This window comes from Diadema antillarum, unplaced genomic scaffold, assembly GCF_040938485.1.
Source record: "Diadema antillarum isolate AM-2024a unplaced genomic scaffold, OU_Dant_1.0 seq00000098_RagTag, whole genome shotgun sequence".
Classification (NCBI taxonomy): Eukaryota; Metazoa; Echinodermata; class Echinoidea; order Diadematoida; family Diadematidae; genus Diadema; species Diadema antillarum.
The window spans coordinates 730,868-751,004 of NW_027271187.1; the positions used below are offsets into that span (position 1 = coordinate 730,868).

At 40.3% G+C, this 20,137-nt stretch overlaps 1 protein-coding gene across 1 annotated transcript in view; it reads right to left on the reverse strand.

Moving 5' to 3' along the window:
* LOC139726792 (attractin-like protein 1) overlaps positions 1 to 20,137 on the reverse strand; it is a 97,850-nt gene that overhangs the window by 10,774 nt on the left and 66,939 nt on the right. The window contains 6 exon segments of the mRNA XM_071637784.1: positions 3,398 to 3,538; positions 10,768 to 10,922; positions 11,876 to 12,040; positions 13,846 to 13,901; positions 14,742 to 14,901; positions 19,883 to 19,957. Coding sequence (XP_071493885.1) covers positions 3,398 to 3,538; positions 10,768 to 10,922; positions 11,876 to 12,040; positions 13,846 to 13,901; positions 14,742 to 14,901; positions 19,883 to 19,957 — 752 coding nt within the window.

Sequence of the window (20,137 nt, forward strand, 5' to 3'; positions counted from 1 at the left end):
TTTCTCTCTCTCTCCTTATTTTCTGTAACAAGAGGAATCAACAACTGAGTTGACGAAAACAAAAAACAAACAAATGAAAGAAGAGTTCCATCAGACTCGGAGTGACAGTCTGACATAAGTGAAGCATGAAACCACAAGACAGAAAGAAATCAACACCAATGAGCACAAAAATGTCAATCTGCATCAATTAAATGACATGAGATAGAAACAAAAATCGAAGAGAAAGAGTGAGAGAAAATAGCAAATTAAACACAAAGGTGACTGAAGTAGACAGGACATGGAGACGGTAGAGAAATGAAACCAAATGGTTCCATGGGAGTGCTTTGTGCAAGGTCTTCACAAATTTCATGAAAATCCTTAGCTGATCACATTGGTGTGGGTGAAACAAGTGAGTAAACTGGGCCAAACTACAATCCATATGACTGCATCCTCGCTGACTCTCTGAGAACACTGCCGACCGACGGCAGCTAACAGGATTCAGCGATAACAATCAAAACAAAAACCACTCATCAGCACTTCCAGTCATTCTGAGGGGTGAATGGACCAGGGTAGCTTTTCATTTTTAAGAGTTCAACAATACACATCATGTATCAGGGTTAGTATGCTTTGAGAAAATTAAGCACAATATCTTTAAAACTTCTGTACATCAAATGCTGACAAAATGGAGATAGACTCTTGCATGTTAATAAAGAGCTTGAACTGAACTTTCTGAACACATCACTTTCTTGTTTGACTTGAATTCAGTCTCACATATCGTCTTGATACTTGACCTCTTGTGCAACTACATGTATATCTATCTATACATGCCATTTCAAGGGCTACTGCAAAATTTGGATGACAAATGTATGCATTCTTTATTTTGCATACTCATTCACAAGAAGAAACCACACAATGACTCTTTATGCCTGAATAACTTTGTCTAACTTACATTTAAATTGCAATGAACACATAAGCATTCTTCCTGTTTGATTTCAAATATTACACTGAATTAGATTGAATTTGAACATGACGCTGTACTCCACTTTAAAGACAGAGTCATGGCCATTTTGGACCAAAGACCCATCAAAAACATGTCTGCTATAAAAACAATCATCAACCTACATCTAGATTTTTGACTTCTACAGGTTTGTACAGCCGTATCTCAGCAACCCGAAATGTTTGTTTGTGTTCTGTCATTCATTTCTTTCTAGCAAACAAATATCATCTCCCATGGAAGAGTGACTGACATTCAAAGTTAGAGAACCACTGGGTCAACAATGTTATCATTGCAATGTATCTGAAGCAAGAATGGTACAGCAATTGTCGACAAAACACTTTCACAAGGGTGTGTGTCATTTGTACGGGTGTTGGGATTGTGTTGATGTGCATGTGAATGTGTTTATGGTTGTGATATTCTTCGGTGCACTGTTGGAAGATTTTGATGTTTGTGTGTATGATTATGCATGCATGACTATATGAGTCTCTTAAATGATTTGTATGCAAAAATATCCAATGCACAGGAAGGGGTGTTCACAGACTGAAGTAAATCACTCGGGCATAACTAAAGTGTAAATAGAAACAATTCGCTGAGGAATGCCAGCAAGTAAAATATGCATCAAAGTAAGGCAGTCTGCCTGCATGGCAGCTCTGCACATCAAGGTTTACAACCACAGGGAAAAAATAAAATCTTGGCACAGATCATCCGATTCAGATTGCATGGACTAACAAAAAAAAAATAGGTGACATCAAATAAAATGATACAACAGTGTGATCACACATACCCTTGACACACAAAACGACTTGAAGGTAAAACACACAACAATATTAAGTAATGTGGCTGGCTGCTTTCCAAAGTGGATATTCTGAACTGAGCAAAGTGAAGCTTAATAATCAATCCCTTTGAATATAATACTCCACTAGTAAAAAAAAAAAGATGTCCAAATCATATATTATTGATGCCTACATTTTGGGGGAGTTTTCAATCTTCAGAGCAAATTTTCTTACACAGAACTTTACACTTGATCTATGAACCTTATCTAACAATCAACCTCTCAAGTCACGCGGAACTTTAGAAAAGCATTACCGTATCTGTCCCTTACAATCAACACATTAAAAATGTGTCTCTAAAAATAGCCACTTATTTCCATATCATCTACTGAAGACGATGTCTACAATGACTTGCAAATTACCTCATCCCCATGTACCCTCTCAACACTGACTCTCACGAACAAGTAAATAATAAAAGAAATGGTGATGTTGCTTCAATACGTAGCCATTTTCTACAGTATTAAAGTTTGTGACTGTAACATCAGAGAAAAACAATAACCCAATTTCATATTCCACTAGTCTTTAAAATCATAGTAGAACTGAAGTGTTCTACAATCATGGTAAAACTTTGCATATGTCATACTGTTAAGAAGATGTAATAATCTTTTCATCCTTGTCATGTATAGGTAGACTGAAAGATGATCGCAAGATGCTATCCACAGATCCGTTGTCTGTTTAATATGCAGACTGTGCAACACTACATGGCTGCGCTAGCATTTGTGCATGTTGTCAAGCTTGCTGTTTGATTAAACAGGCGCCACAAGGATCTCCTTCATTTTTGTACGCATGCTTTGGCAGAGACCACTCTCATTTGTATGATTTTTCTAGCACATCTTTTTCCCACGTCTTTGCGTCGACAAACATCCGAAACAGGTTCACAAACATCCGAAACAGGTTCACAAAATGCACGAGAAGTCGGTTGTTTGGGGGAATTTTGCCAAAAATTACAGAGACAGTCACACTGAGCATGCAGCATGCACTCACAAATAGTCATAGTTGTCTCCATGGAAATACTGGTAGATCTACGTATGTTACAAACACAGAGGGTACAGTATCGAATAAAGTTTACACGTAGATATCCATTTAAAAGATAAGATACGCAAGTGGCATACATTCCAAAATAAAACGACAGAGGAAGACATTTGTAGTGCAGTAAGCAAATAGTATGAATGAAAAACAAATGCACACAAAAAACATACAAAATATCTGAAAAAGGTTATTAAAACTAGAGGTAAGTTCCATGTGACTATAAACAGTTGCATTCCTGGACTATGAGGCAAATTCGAATGGACAGCGAACATGCAATAACTTGTTAGGCCGATGGATGGTGCTACAGTCGCAAGACACAGGCAGGAGGGGGTAGCTTTAGGGAGGAGTGTTACACATCTTTTACTGAGCTACATCAGCTACAATATTCATCGCCCAGTTTTCATTCACTTGCCAACCTCCCACTCCCTGGCATCTCTACACAGACACGCAAACGCACAGACGCATGCACCCACGTACACATGTTCTCTTGCACGCCTGCACGCACACTAGCACGTACACACAAACATGCACACGTTCACACGTGGGCACGAAGGCAACGTACCTGCCGGTGTCTGAACGCATCGCACCGCTGCTTAAACTTCCAGCCCAGCACAAAGAAGAGCAGGAAGAAAAGAAAGCAGCTGAAGAAGACGATTAGAAACTGGAGCAGCGTAAACACCAGAAAGGCCTGGGTGAGAACGCACTGCTTTGCGGACCCGGAAAGGATATATCACAAAGGGAGCAGGGGAGGGAAAAGATTGTGAATGAATGAATGCATGGACAACTGCTATCCCATTGTGTCACTATGGTCATAGAAGTCTACGCTAAGATCTCTCGTTCTCATGACCTAGAGGACCCTCTAAACTACATGGCAGAGTACGAATGCAGCGATTCTCTTTTCTTTTCTTTTTTTCATGGATTTGAAGCACTGCAAATTGCTTGGGTTTTTGAAGTTGTTTGCCTAATGAACAGGAAAGCAACTGCAAATCAGCCAGTCTGGAAAAAAAAAATAACAACAACCTGGAGAGAAAAAAAAAGGAGAAAGAAATATTGTTAGATTTGAAACAGCAAAGCAGATGAATGCCCGGGTGAAGAAAGAATTTGTGCGCTACAAGAAGTTCCAGATTGTGGAAGGGAAATAAAATTAGTTGTGAGCATCAACACACCAAGTCAGATAAACACCTTGAGGAATTAGTAGAAATCGAAAACAAAAGTGCTGAAAGATGAAGGCCAGAAGGTGCAGAGGAAATAAGGAGAAACGAGTGCAATCAGAGACAGACTCACAACCAACAAGCTCACACCCTGAATTGATTGTTATCTCGGTAATTGGACAAGAGAGGGCGCCACTCCGCACTCAGAAGGGGGAAGCTTACCTGCCGTTGTTGATGATTTAAAAAGCAAGTCTGGATACGAACGCCAAGGAAAAACACCAGCAGCGTGACTATGAAGGCGCCCAGTGCTGCGGCAATGTAACGCAGGAGGTCCGGCTCAACGTCAATGTACAGAGCCTGCTCGTTGGCATTACCATTTTGTTACGCCGGGGAAGGCATGGGGGAGGTGGAGGGAAGACAGGTTGAGGGTTAATAGAAGCCCAAACAACATGGACGGCTAATTAGTGGTTTGAGGGAAGCTTGGTGGTTGATGTACATGTACGTGTCTGGAAACCACTGACCACCATGCAATTTCCAAGCTTGGTATGGACATGCGACTGCTTGATGCTCTCTACTAGTAACCTGCTGGGATTATCAGTGAGGAAGTGACAGACGTGTTGGTTTACACACACCAAAGTCAGTATATGAGCTTAATAGGCAGCCTAATCCCGCATCGATCTTGTGCTGTTTGGTCTCATCCTGTGGCATAAATGAGTCTAGTGAACTGACATGAGCACAGGTGCAAGTTGCATGATTCCTTGAACAGATCTACTACCATAAGGATTGGACGTGATGGCACTGGGCAAGAGCACCTCAAACAAGGCAAGCCCGTATAAAGAGTCCAACCGTTAAATATCGATGCAGAAGGGACCAAGATACATCATTCATGTGAGTATACGGAAAACGTGCAGTACGATGCATCATTCTGCTAGTATAACCGGAGTGTGCCATGCATGGGGGGAGGGGAAAAATGCATCGCAAGGCGGGCGACATTTGCCGGCTACACTACCTGTCGCAGACGCCGGATTTCTAGGTGCTGGTAAATTCGCCACGTGAGCGTCATGAAGCCCAGGAGGAGGACCATACAGGAGATAAAGACAATAAGGGCTTCTAGCACATCCTGGAAGTCACCACTGTACTGGATGGGAACCTGTTGGGGGGGAGGGGGGGGATTGAGGGGGGCAGGGTTTGGGGGGAGTCGGTCACATGGTGAACAGGTGGAAGGCGGAATGGAGAGAAGGAGGAAAGGGGGAAAGTGATGGAGAGGGGGAGGAGGTAGAGGTAACACAAAATTTGAGATCTCATCACTAGCCCCAGTTACAAGTAATTCCTGGAGTGGCAGTGTTGCCTGTTACAGAGTATGTGATCCTTAAAGTGATATCAGAACTCTTCATCTCCATATTTCTCCACCTATTAATGAGTGCTCTTCTTCTTTACCCCCTTCTGTCTCTCTCTCTCTCTCTCGTTTTATAGAAACGACAGTAGACAACCCTTTCTCCTATACCTGTTTTCTCAGCTTGCTATCCATCACTGTAAGTTTTTTCTCCATCATTTTTTAACCATGACGATGATTCGACTGAATACATGATGCTGAACCTTAGCCCTGGATAACCCTGGGCAAAGAGATGGATAACAAACCTTATCCCCACTCTAGGACCTGGACAACCTATCATTGATCCCAGAGACACATGCATGTCAAGGAACTGGCACTGCATCTTCATTAGACTCGTTTGTGTGTGTGTGTGTGTGTGTGTGTTTTGTTTTTAGCATGATCTTCTGACGGTCACAAATTCCCACCACCGCAATATATGTTCTGCCGATGAAATTAAAAACTGTCGTTAGTAGTCAGAGGGTACTGTATTTTTAATCCAATGAATACAAATTGAAATTCATGTGATATAGCGGAAAAAATCAAACCACTATAAGCATGTCTCTATTAAGATGACTGTTACGTATTAGCCTTTAGCTAGACAAATCCATCTCAATCCTTTCGCTAATTCCGAGCACTTATAACGAAGTAATTCCATTTAACGGATGGAAGCCATTTGCTACAATTCCACATTGTCGATGCTAGATGCAGAGACTTTCCACAGCATCAGGCATGGCTACAGGTGGCCGTTGGTTACCTAACACGAAGCTCTTCACACCGGGAGAATCACTACATGCCCAAGAGACTCAATTGTGCATCAAATACAGTTCGACCTCAATTATCCGGCCTCCTTTTATCCGGAAATCTCTATTATCCGGACGCGTTCACGCAGTGAAGGACTTTTTTTTTCATCCAAAAATTGACAAAAAAACAGTGACTTTAAACTCAATTAAAATTTCTACAAAACTCACACGATTTACCTACAATATTCCCGACAGAACTAACATAAATTCACACCACATTATCATTGTAAAAGTAAGCAGTCATCACCACCGTTGCGGGGTACGCTACCTGCCTAGCTGCCAGTGCACTGGGACGGCAGCTTGGACGGCAGCTACACACTGTATTCATTAACATTGTGTCTCCCATATCCGGCCAATTCGCTTATCCGGATGAGCACCGGTCCCGACATGGCCGGATAATCGAGGTCGAACTGTAACATGTTCGACCACTTCATTCTGAAAACTCTGCCTAAAGAATCAAGCCAACGGACAACCACACAGCCTATTTTGGAGTCAAACATACAACAGAAGAAAGTGAAAGGTATGAAGTTAGTATTCATGGGGCTTTTTCTCAAAGAAAAAAAATAGAGCAAGAAAGAGACTGAATGACATATTTTAGCTAATTGGAAGTATTGAGAAGACTGACATGATCATCACAACAATCCTTGGGGAGTAGCTGCATTGTGATAACTCACAAGTGTGTTAGTCAGAAAACACCGGACTCTACTGCGGAGGGCAACTCTCTTCCGAACATGAATAGGGAGAGCAGGCCCCTATCATGTTGCTACTACAATACTGAATGCATTTTCCAATATATGCTGCTGAGTAACATACCACAGCAATGTGACACATACGCACTCATAAATTAGGGCATAGCGGAAAAAGAGTCACAAGTAGGGACATGTTAATGGCAAAGGAGCCACGGAAAGACAGGAAAGTGAAGAGTAACGTGGGGTATGGTTGGTGGGTAAGCCGCCAGCACTGATGCTATTGGGGGGGCCTTGTCGTACGTTGGTTGGGTGTGGAAGCACTTACCCGCGTACCCTGCCGACGGGAGCACAGCGTGCAGGCAATCTTGGCCACAAAAATGGCAAAGGAAAAGACAATGACCACGACCATCACGGTCAGCGCCAGGCCAAATATCACCACAAAAATGTGAGTGGAGTGGCGCGACGGGCCGTCGGTTTCGTTTGTGTGATCGTCCCAGGGGTAGGTGGTAATCATGATCGGAGGGTCGGAAAGTGGACTCAGCTGTAAAGTTTGGTTATTCAGAAAAGAATGGGCGTAAATGTCTTGTCTGGTAGAGGGGTCCACTGAGAAATGGAATTTGGCCCCAGACAAAGAAGACATGAGTAAGATAAAATATTGGGGGCGGGGGAGGAGGGGAGAAGGAGAATCAAACACAATGTACCCCCTCCCCCAGAAGACATGAGGAAGAAAGAATGAAGAATGTTGACCAGTATTAAAATTTGGTTTAGTTTTATCTTCATGTTTTTAGATGACATTTATCAGATGCTACTAGACTCAATACTGCCCGATAAGATAATTGCAGTTAGCTTTCATACATCCACTAAAGGCTGGTGTGTTCAACGAGGGAGGAAATCTATCAAAAATTAGAATTTGATGTCCAGACCTCAACAGATATTAGGACTATAATTTTGATAAGTACTTCATACGTATATACAAAAATTAGTGTAAAATATCTCTGATCTATCTTTTCATTCTTCTGTTAATAAAAAGCACCTCCCAACTACTTGCTGCCACCTTTTTTTTCACTGACGAGTGCACACAACACTTGGGCACTGTAACTTCAGCTCAAGCCCTTAAAGTGTGCCCCTAGCAGAGATGACATACTGGTATTCAATACAAACATTAGTCCTGATAATACCTGAAGGTAACAAGCATAAAGCCAATCTGAAAGCACCTCTATTAGATCACTCTGTTTAAAAGTGAAACAAGTGCATCAGTTCATCTGTGCAGTATTTCCAGGTCTGCCAACATTCCCACATCCAAATCAGGGAAATTCCACGCAGCAATCAGGGAGATATCTGTGTGTTACATGCATTTCAATGGGCGAAAATAATTCCCAAATCAGGGAGATTTTAATATTCTCTTATTCAGACATGAACAGATTTTGACATTTTCAGGGAGACTCCTGCAGAATCAGGGAGACTTGGCAGCTCTGTATTTCTCATAGGAAAAGTTCTTGAATAGTGACATGGTCTTTTGCCTTTTTTTCATTGTCTGGCAGGCTATCACACAGAATACAAGGAAACTTAATACAGAGAGACAGGCAGAAAGACAGACAGACAGACAGACAGACAGACAGACAGACAGATAGTACTGACAGTACTAATCAGGAATAAGGAGAGATTGCTAGGGAAATTAACAAGGCGATATATGTTACCTATCTTTCCCTGACTTCCAATGGACCTCTTTAAATTCTCAATGTGACTGTAAACATCAACATCGGATCTGACAGTACACTGAGTGATGTATGCTAAATCATGTCCCATGGACCTTATCTCAATATCACCCCCCGAGAAGGAAATGACATAATTACAGAAACATTAATATCCCAATCACACCATCAGCAACATAAACACTTGGAACCAGTTCTCAACAGGCGTAATAATAAAAACTGCCAGTTCCACCTCATACACGAAAGCTCTGCAAATTTGTCAGGAAAGAATGGAATAGATATTATGAACGAGGCTGATGACGACATGCCGACATGCCAGAGTAAAAACTATGTGCTGACGATGCTATAGATAGTCAGCTCTGTTCCAAGAATCAAAATGCCAATGCCTAGAATCCTTGGAACAGTCAGCTGCGATGAATGTGCTACAAAAAAGAAAGAAAGAAAGAAAGAAAATGGAAGGAAAAATAGAAGGGGGCTCGTAGTAGTCACAACACTGGAGAAGCAGTGCCGTTATTACAATACAGATTAGTACGGATGCTTAAGAATGTTGACTTCAAACTCTGAACAGGCATCTTATGTCACAGAGAGAGAGACAGACAAAGATAGACAGACAGACAAACAGACAGATAGACACACAGAGAAGGAGAGAAAGAACACAAAATAGACACATTAAGAAAAAAAGAAAGAAAGAAAAAACAGTTCCTCTTTCATCCCCACCAGACATGGCTGCTAACATCGCAGCAAAGCAGCCGGGGCTGTCAAAATGCATGGACAATCATTTGCACACCTATGAGAGCAATTCAAAGATCTGCCACTGTGTAGCTCTTCATCGAATAATCACTCAAAATAATAACTGTGTTGCAAAGGGTAAGCAGTTTCCAGCAGTTAAAAAAAAACAAAAACAAAACGACTTTTCTCATTAAACAATAAATATCTCAGGAATGCATATAAATATATCGCTGCGTATTTAACATAAATGTCATACAATGTTGAGCACTGGATTAACTGAAAAGATGGCACAATTCCAGGAACGGTTGTAGGTAACCCAGCGTCACAATTAACATGCATGGTGGAAAAAGACCAGCAGTGCATTAAGTAGCACGAACCACACAATAAATCTTGAATCCAAGAATATAACATCAATGCATGTACAAAGATATGATGGGGAATGGAATAAAGAAAATAGTCAAATTAAAATGCAATAACCAGTCAAAGAGTTATAACCACACTTCAAATACTGCCAACTAATAAATACAGAGCATCATGAAACTAAAGTAAGGGAATATGGCGCTATTATTGTTAATCATTCACTTGAAATTATGCTTTTTGAACACGAGAATCAGGCCGGAAATAAACAAATTGATTGGAAAAAAAAAAGAAGGAAAACCAATAATGGTATGCACTTCCATGCTAGAGATTTCAAAACACACAGAGTGGAATACTGGGGGTAAAATATGTCCAAATGGGATATTGTCTTCGTATAAATGTGCATGTGTGTGTATTGGTATGTGTGTACACGTATGCTTGTGTGTTTGTGTGTTATATTTCCTACTGGAAATTGTAGTGTGTATGGTTTGTGTCGATTATCAACACAGCAGTCATACCAACGTTTGTGTTTGGCATTATCGACTCTCTAATATCACGACCATGTAAGTTCACATCATGTAGACTACAAAACGTGGATTTCCAGCTCTATCGGGGCTTGACTGCATAGACCTACAGACAGAGAACGACTCAGTTGGTATTTGGCTTGGAGAACCCAGCAAACAACTTCACATCAGTATATAAATGCTAAGACTTACATCCTTCCAATACATTCATGATTCACAGCTCTCTCTGAATGTCCTTTTGGCATGAACAAATTTGTTGTCTATCAACATGTATCTCATATGTGACATCTGATCTGAAGACAGTGTTGATTCTCTGAAATCATAGGCTGTTTTAAGGTTTATCTATTTTTTTAATCATGGCTGAATAAAATCCTGAAAGATATTGTTGATCGTAATCTTACAAGTTTTGTACATTCCTTCACAGAGGTGTATCATGAACACCAGATGAAGTTTGTTTGTGAAATATTGTGGACTTCCCTACTTGTTCACCTCGATCAGCCAATGCTTTCCAGCAATACCAACACTGTCTACGACAAACTCTGTATTACTGAATATATTCGGAGGAAAAAAAAATGTCGGAAAATGGACCATATCTGACCTGAAAGGAGAACGGGGTGGTGAAGTTGGAGAGGTATATGTAGAATGTGGTGTTGCCTTCCTCCGTGAAGTCGAAGTCGTAGCGGGAGAACCTCATCTTGAAGAACGAGTTCACCCTCCTTCCGTCGACTACGGTCTGCTCTCCGTCTGAATCGTCTGTGACGGGGGCGCAAGCAGAAATGTCAAGGACTCTTAACACGAGACAAAAATTCCTTATTACGGAGTCAATGTTGGAGAAGTTAAAATGGGCAACATTCAAGTTCTAAGCAGTCTGCCACTTAACTCCCAACTAAACGTCATTCCCTGACTCATCAAGCACCAGTTATCTGCAAATTCATTTCATGGAAAACACTACCATTGCATGAGCAAGATCAAATACCTTCCCACATGTCATCAGAAACATAAATTATGTTTGGATCCCTTTGTTTTTTGTTTCCGTTTTTGTTTTTTGGATTCATACAGTCATGGAGTCAATGCACTACGCAAATGAAGGACCTTTTAATTTTCACTAAAGTATGTGTTATTCAGCTGATAACAACATTCAAACTTGATTCATCAGTGTGTCTCGCTTATCCAGCCATCGTCACTTATCCAGATGGCTGGTAGTCCCAAAATGGTTGAATACCTGAGGTTGGACTAAAGAACGATAAAGCCTAGAAACAGAATTATCAGGTTCCTGCACATATCAACAATTTGATATGTATTAAACACTCTAGTCAACCTTGCTTACATCAACCTCGCACAAGTTGAAAAACTAGCTGCATCAAAAAAAATTCTACCCCAGCTGAAAATATACATGTTGAATTCTACTGTAAGTCCACATTCACATAAAGCTAAAGGATTTTTTTTTGTCCCTTTAGATTCAACTTAGGCAAAAATGGCTGTATTCATACACCCACACAAAACCATTCATACTATACATGAGTAAAGTCTGGTTTTTTGATATCTTTTTTTTTACATGAAATACTCTTTCATGTGTCAAACAGAGCAATATAAACTTTGTTTAAAGTGATAGTTAGATCTATGTGGAGAAACGTGGTATAGGAGGTAATCCTATCTTTCTAAATCAAGTTTCAATGCAATTATGCACAGGGAGCAGGGAGACTCACTGGCAGTGTAGGTGATGTTGAGGTAACAAGGGTTGCTGACTCGAAGCTGGAACTCTATGTCCCTTTTGGGGCTGTTGGGCGACGTCATCATGGCAATGTTGGTGTAGTTCTTGTCCTCATTCTCCGATAGGTTGAAGGTGTACTGCCAGTTCATCAGAAGCTGGTCTGTATCGGAGGACAGGCAAAAGACGGGAGTCAGAATTTCATTTTCCAAATACCTGATCAAAAAGTGGACGCTTGCTGCTTTAAAGGTCCTGTTTTACCTTTGGGAACAGTGATTTAAATTTTTTTCAAGATTTCACATTTGATGCATATGTGTAGGTCTGTTGTACCACAAAACATCCTACCATATAAAATCTTTGCAATAAAGCCTAAAATATAAGGAGATACCAGTATTTTTCTCATTAAACCATAACTGTAGACGGTTTAGTCTGGAAACATTTTTATTATAAATATTGTTCACATTTTGAGTATTTAACAATACTTAACACTGATTATATGATACGGATTCAAATTTTTACAGTGGTTGTTTCTATCCCTAACTCACATTTCAGAATTATTTTAAGCACCAATGCTGGGTTTTTGTTTCATCTGCAAATGGTAAATCATGCCTTTAAATGATATAACCAGATTTATTAAATCCTTAAACGCAATGCCACACACTTTCACAGGTGCGTGGGGTAAATGTTCACAAAAGGGACTGATTACGATGGCCAATCAGAGGTTATCACTTCCTTATCATTACAAAGGTCTTTGCTCTCTGTTCCATGGTAGAATACTGGCAGCTCTTTTGACTGACAAGTTGCTTTCAAGAAACTTTTCAGGCGGCGCAGTGCATACACAAATGAGTTTAAATTCAGCTTTATTGGGACAAGTTTGTTGCAACAAACTTGCCAGAGTCCTGTGCTATGAATGAATGAAAACAACAAGAACAAAAAACAAACAAACAATCTAGTTCCTATTTGTGTCTATGTGTGTCTGCATGTGTATTGTGTATGGGTGTGGGTATGTGTGCATGTTCAAATACTTTGGGATATTATGGGTAACATCAGAACACATATGTGCACAAATCACCTCAGGAAATATGAGGAAATAGCCCAGTGGGTCAATAAAGCAAGTTTTTTGTGCCATCAGTACTTTTTTCTTTCTTTCTTTTTTGAGAGTGGGGGACAGGAGCAGAAAGCACTGCTGTCACAAGCATGGCACTGTGAATGTGTGTGCAAGTAGGTGACTATTTTAAAGTGTGACTAAGTGCAACTTTGACTATGTCCTACCTTCTTAATTGGTGAGAAGCTGAAGCAAGTTCTGCCCAATCAACTTTTTCACCGTCACAAGTTCTTCCTTACATTTTCTTGAATCGAAATGACACTTACATCACAGTGATATGAATGCTAACATACAGGTAGTCATAGTAGATCATAGAAAACTAGAAAAGCACTCTGAGAGCGCAGACCTCTGCCAAGCAGCTAATTTCCACCACTGATCTTGTTCTTCCATAGAGATCTGTGATTTCCATACGTATGCATGCTGAAAATTGCCTGAATTCCCAATATAGAAGGCTTTTGTTATGTCATCAACCCTCAGCTGCGCAGCGCGCCTTGCTCTAGCAGAAACTAGAGCACGCACTTGATCAGTGCACATATGAAAACCGCAAAAATACGCAACTTGAGCTCTAAGTTCATTGACCCTACCTGCCAAAATATCAAAAATCCTTCATAAAATCCATAAGAATTTGCGGATCACTACCAAAATTCTCAACCTTTCCTGCAAGTTTCATCCAAATCTGTTCACAACTTTTTGAGTTATTTTGCACAACAGACAAACAAACAAACAAACAAACGGTAATGAAAACATAACCTCCTCCCTTGGCGGAGGTAAAAAAAGAAAAATAATACAGGTATTTGATATTTTCCCCATTATAGGGGTGGGGTCGGGGATTGAAGAAAATGATACTGGTGTGATATACTCACAGTAACAGTAGCCCCCGTCCTTGGGGTTGCCATAGTACTTGCTGCTTGAGTCACATCTGTGGAATCCAGACACACATAAAAACATATGGGCCTGAATTCACGACGGTGTTACAAATTAATCTAAACCATGGTTTATGCAAATTTCTTCAGCATACAGTTGTAAATACGATAAATGACAGATTGCGTACGCCAACAGACGTCCAGTAATTAACGCCCATTGAGACGCGCATGTCATAAGTAAGCCCATTTCACGCTTATTTTAGACCAAGGTCTAGATTCGTACAATGGTCTAGGTTTAAACCAGGTTTAAACCACCTTTGTTAATTCGGGCCTAAGAGTTTTACGTGCTCACATAAGGAAGAACGCTTATCAAACCTTCACTTGACCACATCCAAGATGTGTAAAAATCAACGACAGGCTTACTTGAGGAATACCTGGCACAATGTCACAATGACTCACAAGTATAACTGAGCCACATCAAACATTTCACAACAAAACAATTTTTAGACCATATCAACACAAAATATAAATTTCTGGTTATCTAAAGCTTCACCTGTGAAACAGTACATCCCATCGGATATTGGACTGCATTACTCAAGTATGCAGACATTACTCAAATAACACAGAAAATAGAATGCCTTAAATTCTTCATGCCACTCTCAGGAGTAAAGATGTATGTTTTATCACAAATAGAAAAAAATTACACAAATATGATAAGACTGAATTGGTCAAAATGAGTAAAACTGCATGCACACATGGTATGTCATCAGGTACTTTACTTCACCTGTAAAAATTTTGTTCCCATCTTAAGTACATAATCATACTTCTTGTTTCCACAGCAATTTCAATACTTGTAAAAGATGGCTTGTCACATGACAAGATGCCATGCTAATCACCTGTCACACGTGTGACCTTTGACCCCCTTGGCATTGCAGTAGCACTCGCCCGAGGTCTGTTCGCAGACGTCCGAGTGGCCGTTGCAGCTGCAAGGGTAGCACACTCCGCCGTTCTGGGGCCGACCGTAGTACCCTAGCTGGCACGTCTCGCAGGAATCACCTGTTGAAAACATAATCCAGCCCATTCAAACTACTACCATGCAATATTTACCTGTCTTTTTTTCCTTTTTTTTTTCTTTTTTTTTTTTTTGAGGGGGGGGGGGGGGAGAGGAGGGGCAATCCAGAAAAAAAAGAGGGCCAATATTCTTTTTTTTTTCTAAATGAATATCATTTTATTCCTAGATTGTTTACATCTCATAAAATCTTTCATGACTCAATGCCACTTGAAAGTTGAGTTTCGACCTATAAAGAAATGAAGTAGTATTGGGTACGTACTTTATCTACATCTAGTATTCCTCCATTAGTCTTTCTCTTAAATGTGGCAAAAATGTGGCATAATGCCATCAAGATGAGTTGCAAACAATCTTGGCACAGACATCTGCCATTACCTTGTCCACTGTGGGTTATTTCTTGATACAAAAAAAAAAAAGAACCTTGAGGTCTGTGAACATGTGGTACAAAATGAATTCATTTTCGAAAACGGTTTTGAACTAACATGCTGCCATTATCGATCTACATTAATTTACAAATGTTGAACACTGAAGGGTACTGGTACAATACTCATGTCTGTCAACAATACATGGCCTCAACTGCACAAAAAAAAAAAAAACTTTATTTCTAATCACAATGCAGCTAAAAGTAACATTCCCACTACACCAAGTGCAATAAAAATACAGAATGGAACATTATACAAATGATGCACAGGACAGAGTGAATCGGTGAGAATTGAATGCGCAAGTTTAACTTTGGAACTGTTGAAACCAACGAGCACAGCGAGTGGGTTTTAGGCAGTTTCCAAAGTTAAACAAGAGCATCCAATTCTCACTGATCCACGAAATAGGCCTGTGCACCATTTGTTTTATAAAATGGGCCTGTAAATTCATGAAATACAACCATTTTCCCCATCATGCATCCAGCACACCTACAACACTATACAAGACTTGAGCCATGCGTTTGGATTTTACCGGACGCATGGCTCAGTGTAGATCAGTAAAAAATCAATTTATGACAATTGACCAATCAGATTGCAGAGATTCTAAAGCCCATTTTATACACAGTCTTATGTGGACACTTCCCTTGCTCAGTAAAAATCCCAACAATCCTCATCCTAACCCTGAATGTGCCCACTAAAGTTTTCACCAGCTCCATGGCATTAATCCTCCAGTGCCAAATTTCTTTGGAGACTTTGGATAGGTAATAGTAGCTTAGGCCAGCAAAAGAATCCTTACCACGCAAAACTAGAAAAAAAATGAAATGCTGTTATAGGGACTACCAAAACATTGGAATCGGTCAAATGTACAATATAATCAACCAGTTCAATATGCATGGAAAATGACTGTATACCCATCACTTGAAAAATACACACCATGGGATTCTGGAGGATGGAGGTGAATGAATAGGGGAAACGGGGCACATTAAGGGCTAGGTATCTTTCATTCATTCCAAAACAAACTGAACTCAAACACGGTGCAGCATGCTATTTCACAAGAGCAACATTCCTAAACTTCTAGCATCACAGCATAAATCAGCTCAATGACTCATATCAACAAGCTTTAGATCTGCGACATGAACGCTAAGATGATGCAGCCTCCCTGGTTGGACAATGGAAACAGCTGTCTTGCATATGTGCAAAACACACTTTTTTTTCTTCTTTTTTTGCCAATTGCTGTAGCATCATCTTAAAGGTGCATGGTCCCGGTGTTTTAGTCAAATGCGTATGCGGGCGCACGGCGCAAGTTTCCTATAGAGACCTACGCTATCGACTCCTCTTTAGCGCTTACGCTTTGGCCCACTTCCCCGAGTCCGAAGAAGTCCGATTCACTGTCGTCAGTGGTCGGATCACAGTTCGGCTCATGATTCGGCTGAGGGGGATGACAGCTTTAGCAAACTTCTTTTGTGATGTCATAATAACAAGCACATATGCATGCACCCTGGCATTACTACAGACTGCGCGATGCGCAGAGAAGACAACGAAGGCAACGTTACTCAGCAACAGCTACGCACTTTACTCTTGATGACAGCTCAACTTCAGTAATCTTCGTATCAATGCTAACGGTGATCGGCAGTATCATCAACAGCGCCCTCTACACTACCGGGACTATGCCCCTTTGATGTTTGTGTTGCAGATCTAAAGCTCACTTAACTCTCACTAACATGCATATCATTGGATGCCAGGCTTGGGGAAGAGTTTCCAAGATGGGTGCAGATCAGCTTGGGTCAATTTTTTGGGGGCATAAAGGCGGGGGCCTTAAAGTTACGATCACAAACACCCAAATTGGTTCAATTCAGTCCTTATCGTTAAACATCCCATGAACCACTCTGATCTGTCAATGAATTTATACCCCTCTAGGGCACTACAAATCCAGGTGCCAAGGGCAACTAAAACTAACTATTGGGCAAGCAAAATGGAATTGGCACTTAATTGTTCATTGTACACGGCCCTTGCTCGAATGCCCACTCACGAATGTGAAAGACATATTGTGGTGTTGCCCTGCCCCTTTATACAGATAAGACAGACAATTTTTTTATTTATTTCTTGCAGTGCTTTTTTGACAACAGAAGGGTTAATAAGTAATGAAAAGTCACAATATTAATTCATGCTTCATCAACAACACTGATAATATTATTCTGGGAGTTCCTCAGTGAGGCTCTTATGAACAGGAAAGAGATGAAATGAATCTATCAAAACTCTAAACTCCATCTTACATTTCAACGACAAGGGACATTAAAGGGACTGTACAGTACTGGTTGAGGTACGGATTCAGGTTTATAACATTAATAAGTAAGATAAGGAGAAACCTCTTATGAAATATGGTAGAGCATGTAATTTTAAGAAGGATTCAACATTTATTTGATGAAAATTGGTTTTCAAATGGCTGAGACATCCAAAACAAGTGATAATAATAAAAGGCGACAGGCCATGCCTTTTATTAGGATCTCTTTGTTTCACCTTGTTTTCGGATATCTCAGCCATTTCAAAACCGATTTTCATCAAATAAACTTTTGATACCCCTTAGAATTGCATGCTCTTTGACATCTCATAGAGTGGTTTCTAAATATCTCGCAAAACATTAAAAAGCTAAATCCTCACCTCAACCAGAACTATACACACCCTTTAATTGTCAATCATATTGACATATGATCTCTTATTACAATCATGCAGCTTTTGCATATGTGCATGTCGGCGTGTGTGTGTGTGATCAAATGTGTTTCAAGGCAATGCACGTATGCAAGTTTTTGGGTGTGTGTGTGTGTATATGTTCAAATACATTCAGTTTCTGTACATATGCATCATCTCTATGTGAAATCTTCACACAGTGCGTTATATTCAATATTCACATAAACGTACAGATGCTAATGAGTTAATGCTTGTAGCTGCTAGACTAAAGTATAGCCCCTATGACAGAGAATTGAAAATGATTGCAATTTTTTTTAATAATCAACACTACCACTCAACAGCTAGTAATGCACATAACAAAGTCACGATACGTCACAGCTCTTTCTAATTTCTAGTACAAGGTTCTTTGTTGAAGAATCCATGATATTATAATAGCCTTTTATGAGGTAGTGTAGGTAAGTGGATAACGGGTGTACACATGGCAGTAACTTAAATGCATGCACACAACACACACGACAAACACACAGCTATACACACCTTGTACTAAGCAAAGCTAATAGTCATGGCTGCACATTGCTTCAACACACTTTCGATAATGTTGCCCAAGGCTGAGGAAGACTGAACGAAAGGCTACAAATCAACACATATCATGTTTGCAATTTATGACCACAAGACTATGTCACTAGGTATACACACACGTATGATGTTTGGCTAATCATATCATCTGCTACAAAACAACTGCCATCTCCCATGTTGTAATTCACTGATGCCACAAACAATGGTAAAAGCGTTTTGCAAGAACATGTGAAACACCAACAGTTTCACGATCTGACATATACTGTAAACCAAGACAAGATGAGAGGAAAGTAGAAATGCTGATAATGTGAGGATGCCCTTTCCTAGAAACTTTGAGCACTTTGAACAAGAAGAATCAATTTCATGCTACCACTACTGCTTATTTTTTTTGGCTGCTGTGCATGATGCAGGATGTTTCAAATTCCTTCATCCATTTTAATGTGATTAATGTGACTAACAGATTCCACATTGCTTCAGAAAAGAAGACACATCCAACTTAGCTCATTTCATTTTTACTTTTCTCTCATCACCATAGTTCAGCAACAATCTCTCTTCTGGCATCAAAATCTTGGCTCCTTCTGACAAATAAAACTCATCTTTTCATTCTTTCAGTGGGCTTTTCAACCACGCATACCCAATTTTTTTTTTTTCTCTCCTCAGTACACACACAACGGTTGCCTTAACAAAAGGATACAATCTTGTTTAAATAGCATATCAATAATTGCCATTTGTTGAAATATTGCCCATACAATGCCAAGATTTTAAATCAGGAATAGCTCCCCCCCCCCCCCCCACAACACACACACTGATTTTTGCAGAGGAGGGAGCTGGGTGGAGCTTTTAGGGTTATACATGTAGTAGAACACGTTGTAATTAGCAACCAGTTCACTGTTGTATTGTAAAATACATCAAGCATGTCTCCTTACAGTACATGCAGCCCCCCCCCCCTCCACCAAAAAGAAAAAAAAAAATGTTTCATAATCAATACTGTATGTAGCAACCTATCTTGTATAAAATAGCACATGACTGTAGAAGACACCAGCTGCTATTTCAGCTGATACAGACAATTTGACAGTGTTTTGTTACGACATCACACAGGATAGACCGTGACATGTGTATCTGTTCTCGACGAGCCGTGATCACGCAAGCTGCCAGAATGAGAAATTGAGCTAAAAAATGGGGAGTGGTCTTACTTGCTGGACACAGACAGACAGACAGACAGTTTTCACAGAGAAGACAACAAACTGGAAAAAAAAAAAAGAGGTAAGAAGCTGTTGAGTTTTCGCACCTTGGGTGAAGTCTTCACATAAGCCACACTCAGACGAATTTTGCGGGCATTGACTGTGACCATTGCACTGGCATGCTACGGGATTCATTCAATCCAACAGGGGGTTACAAATGACGAAGGTCGGACCAACAGTCGTCGGACCAACGGTCGAACGAAGGGAGAGCGGTATCCATGAGGAAGGAGGAAATTAGAGGTACGGTAAGAACAAAAACGAGAAAAAGAAAAATATCTTCAGCAGCTAATAACAAACATTCA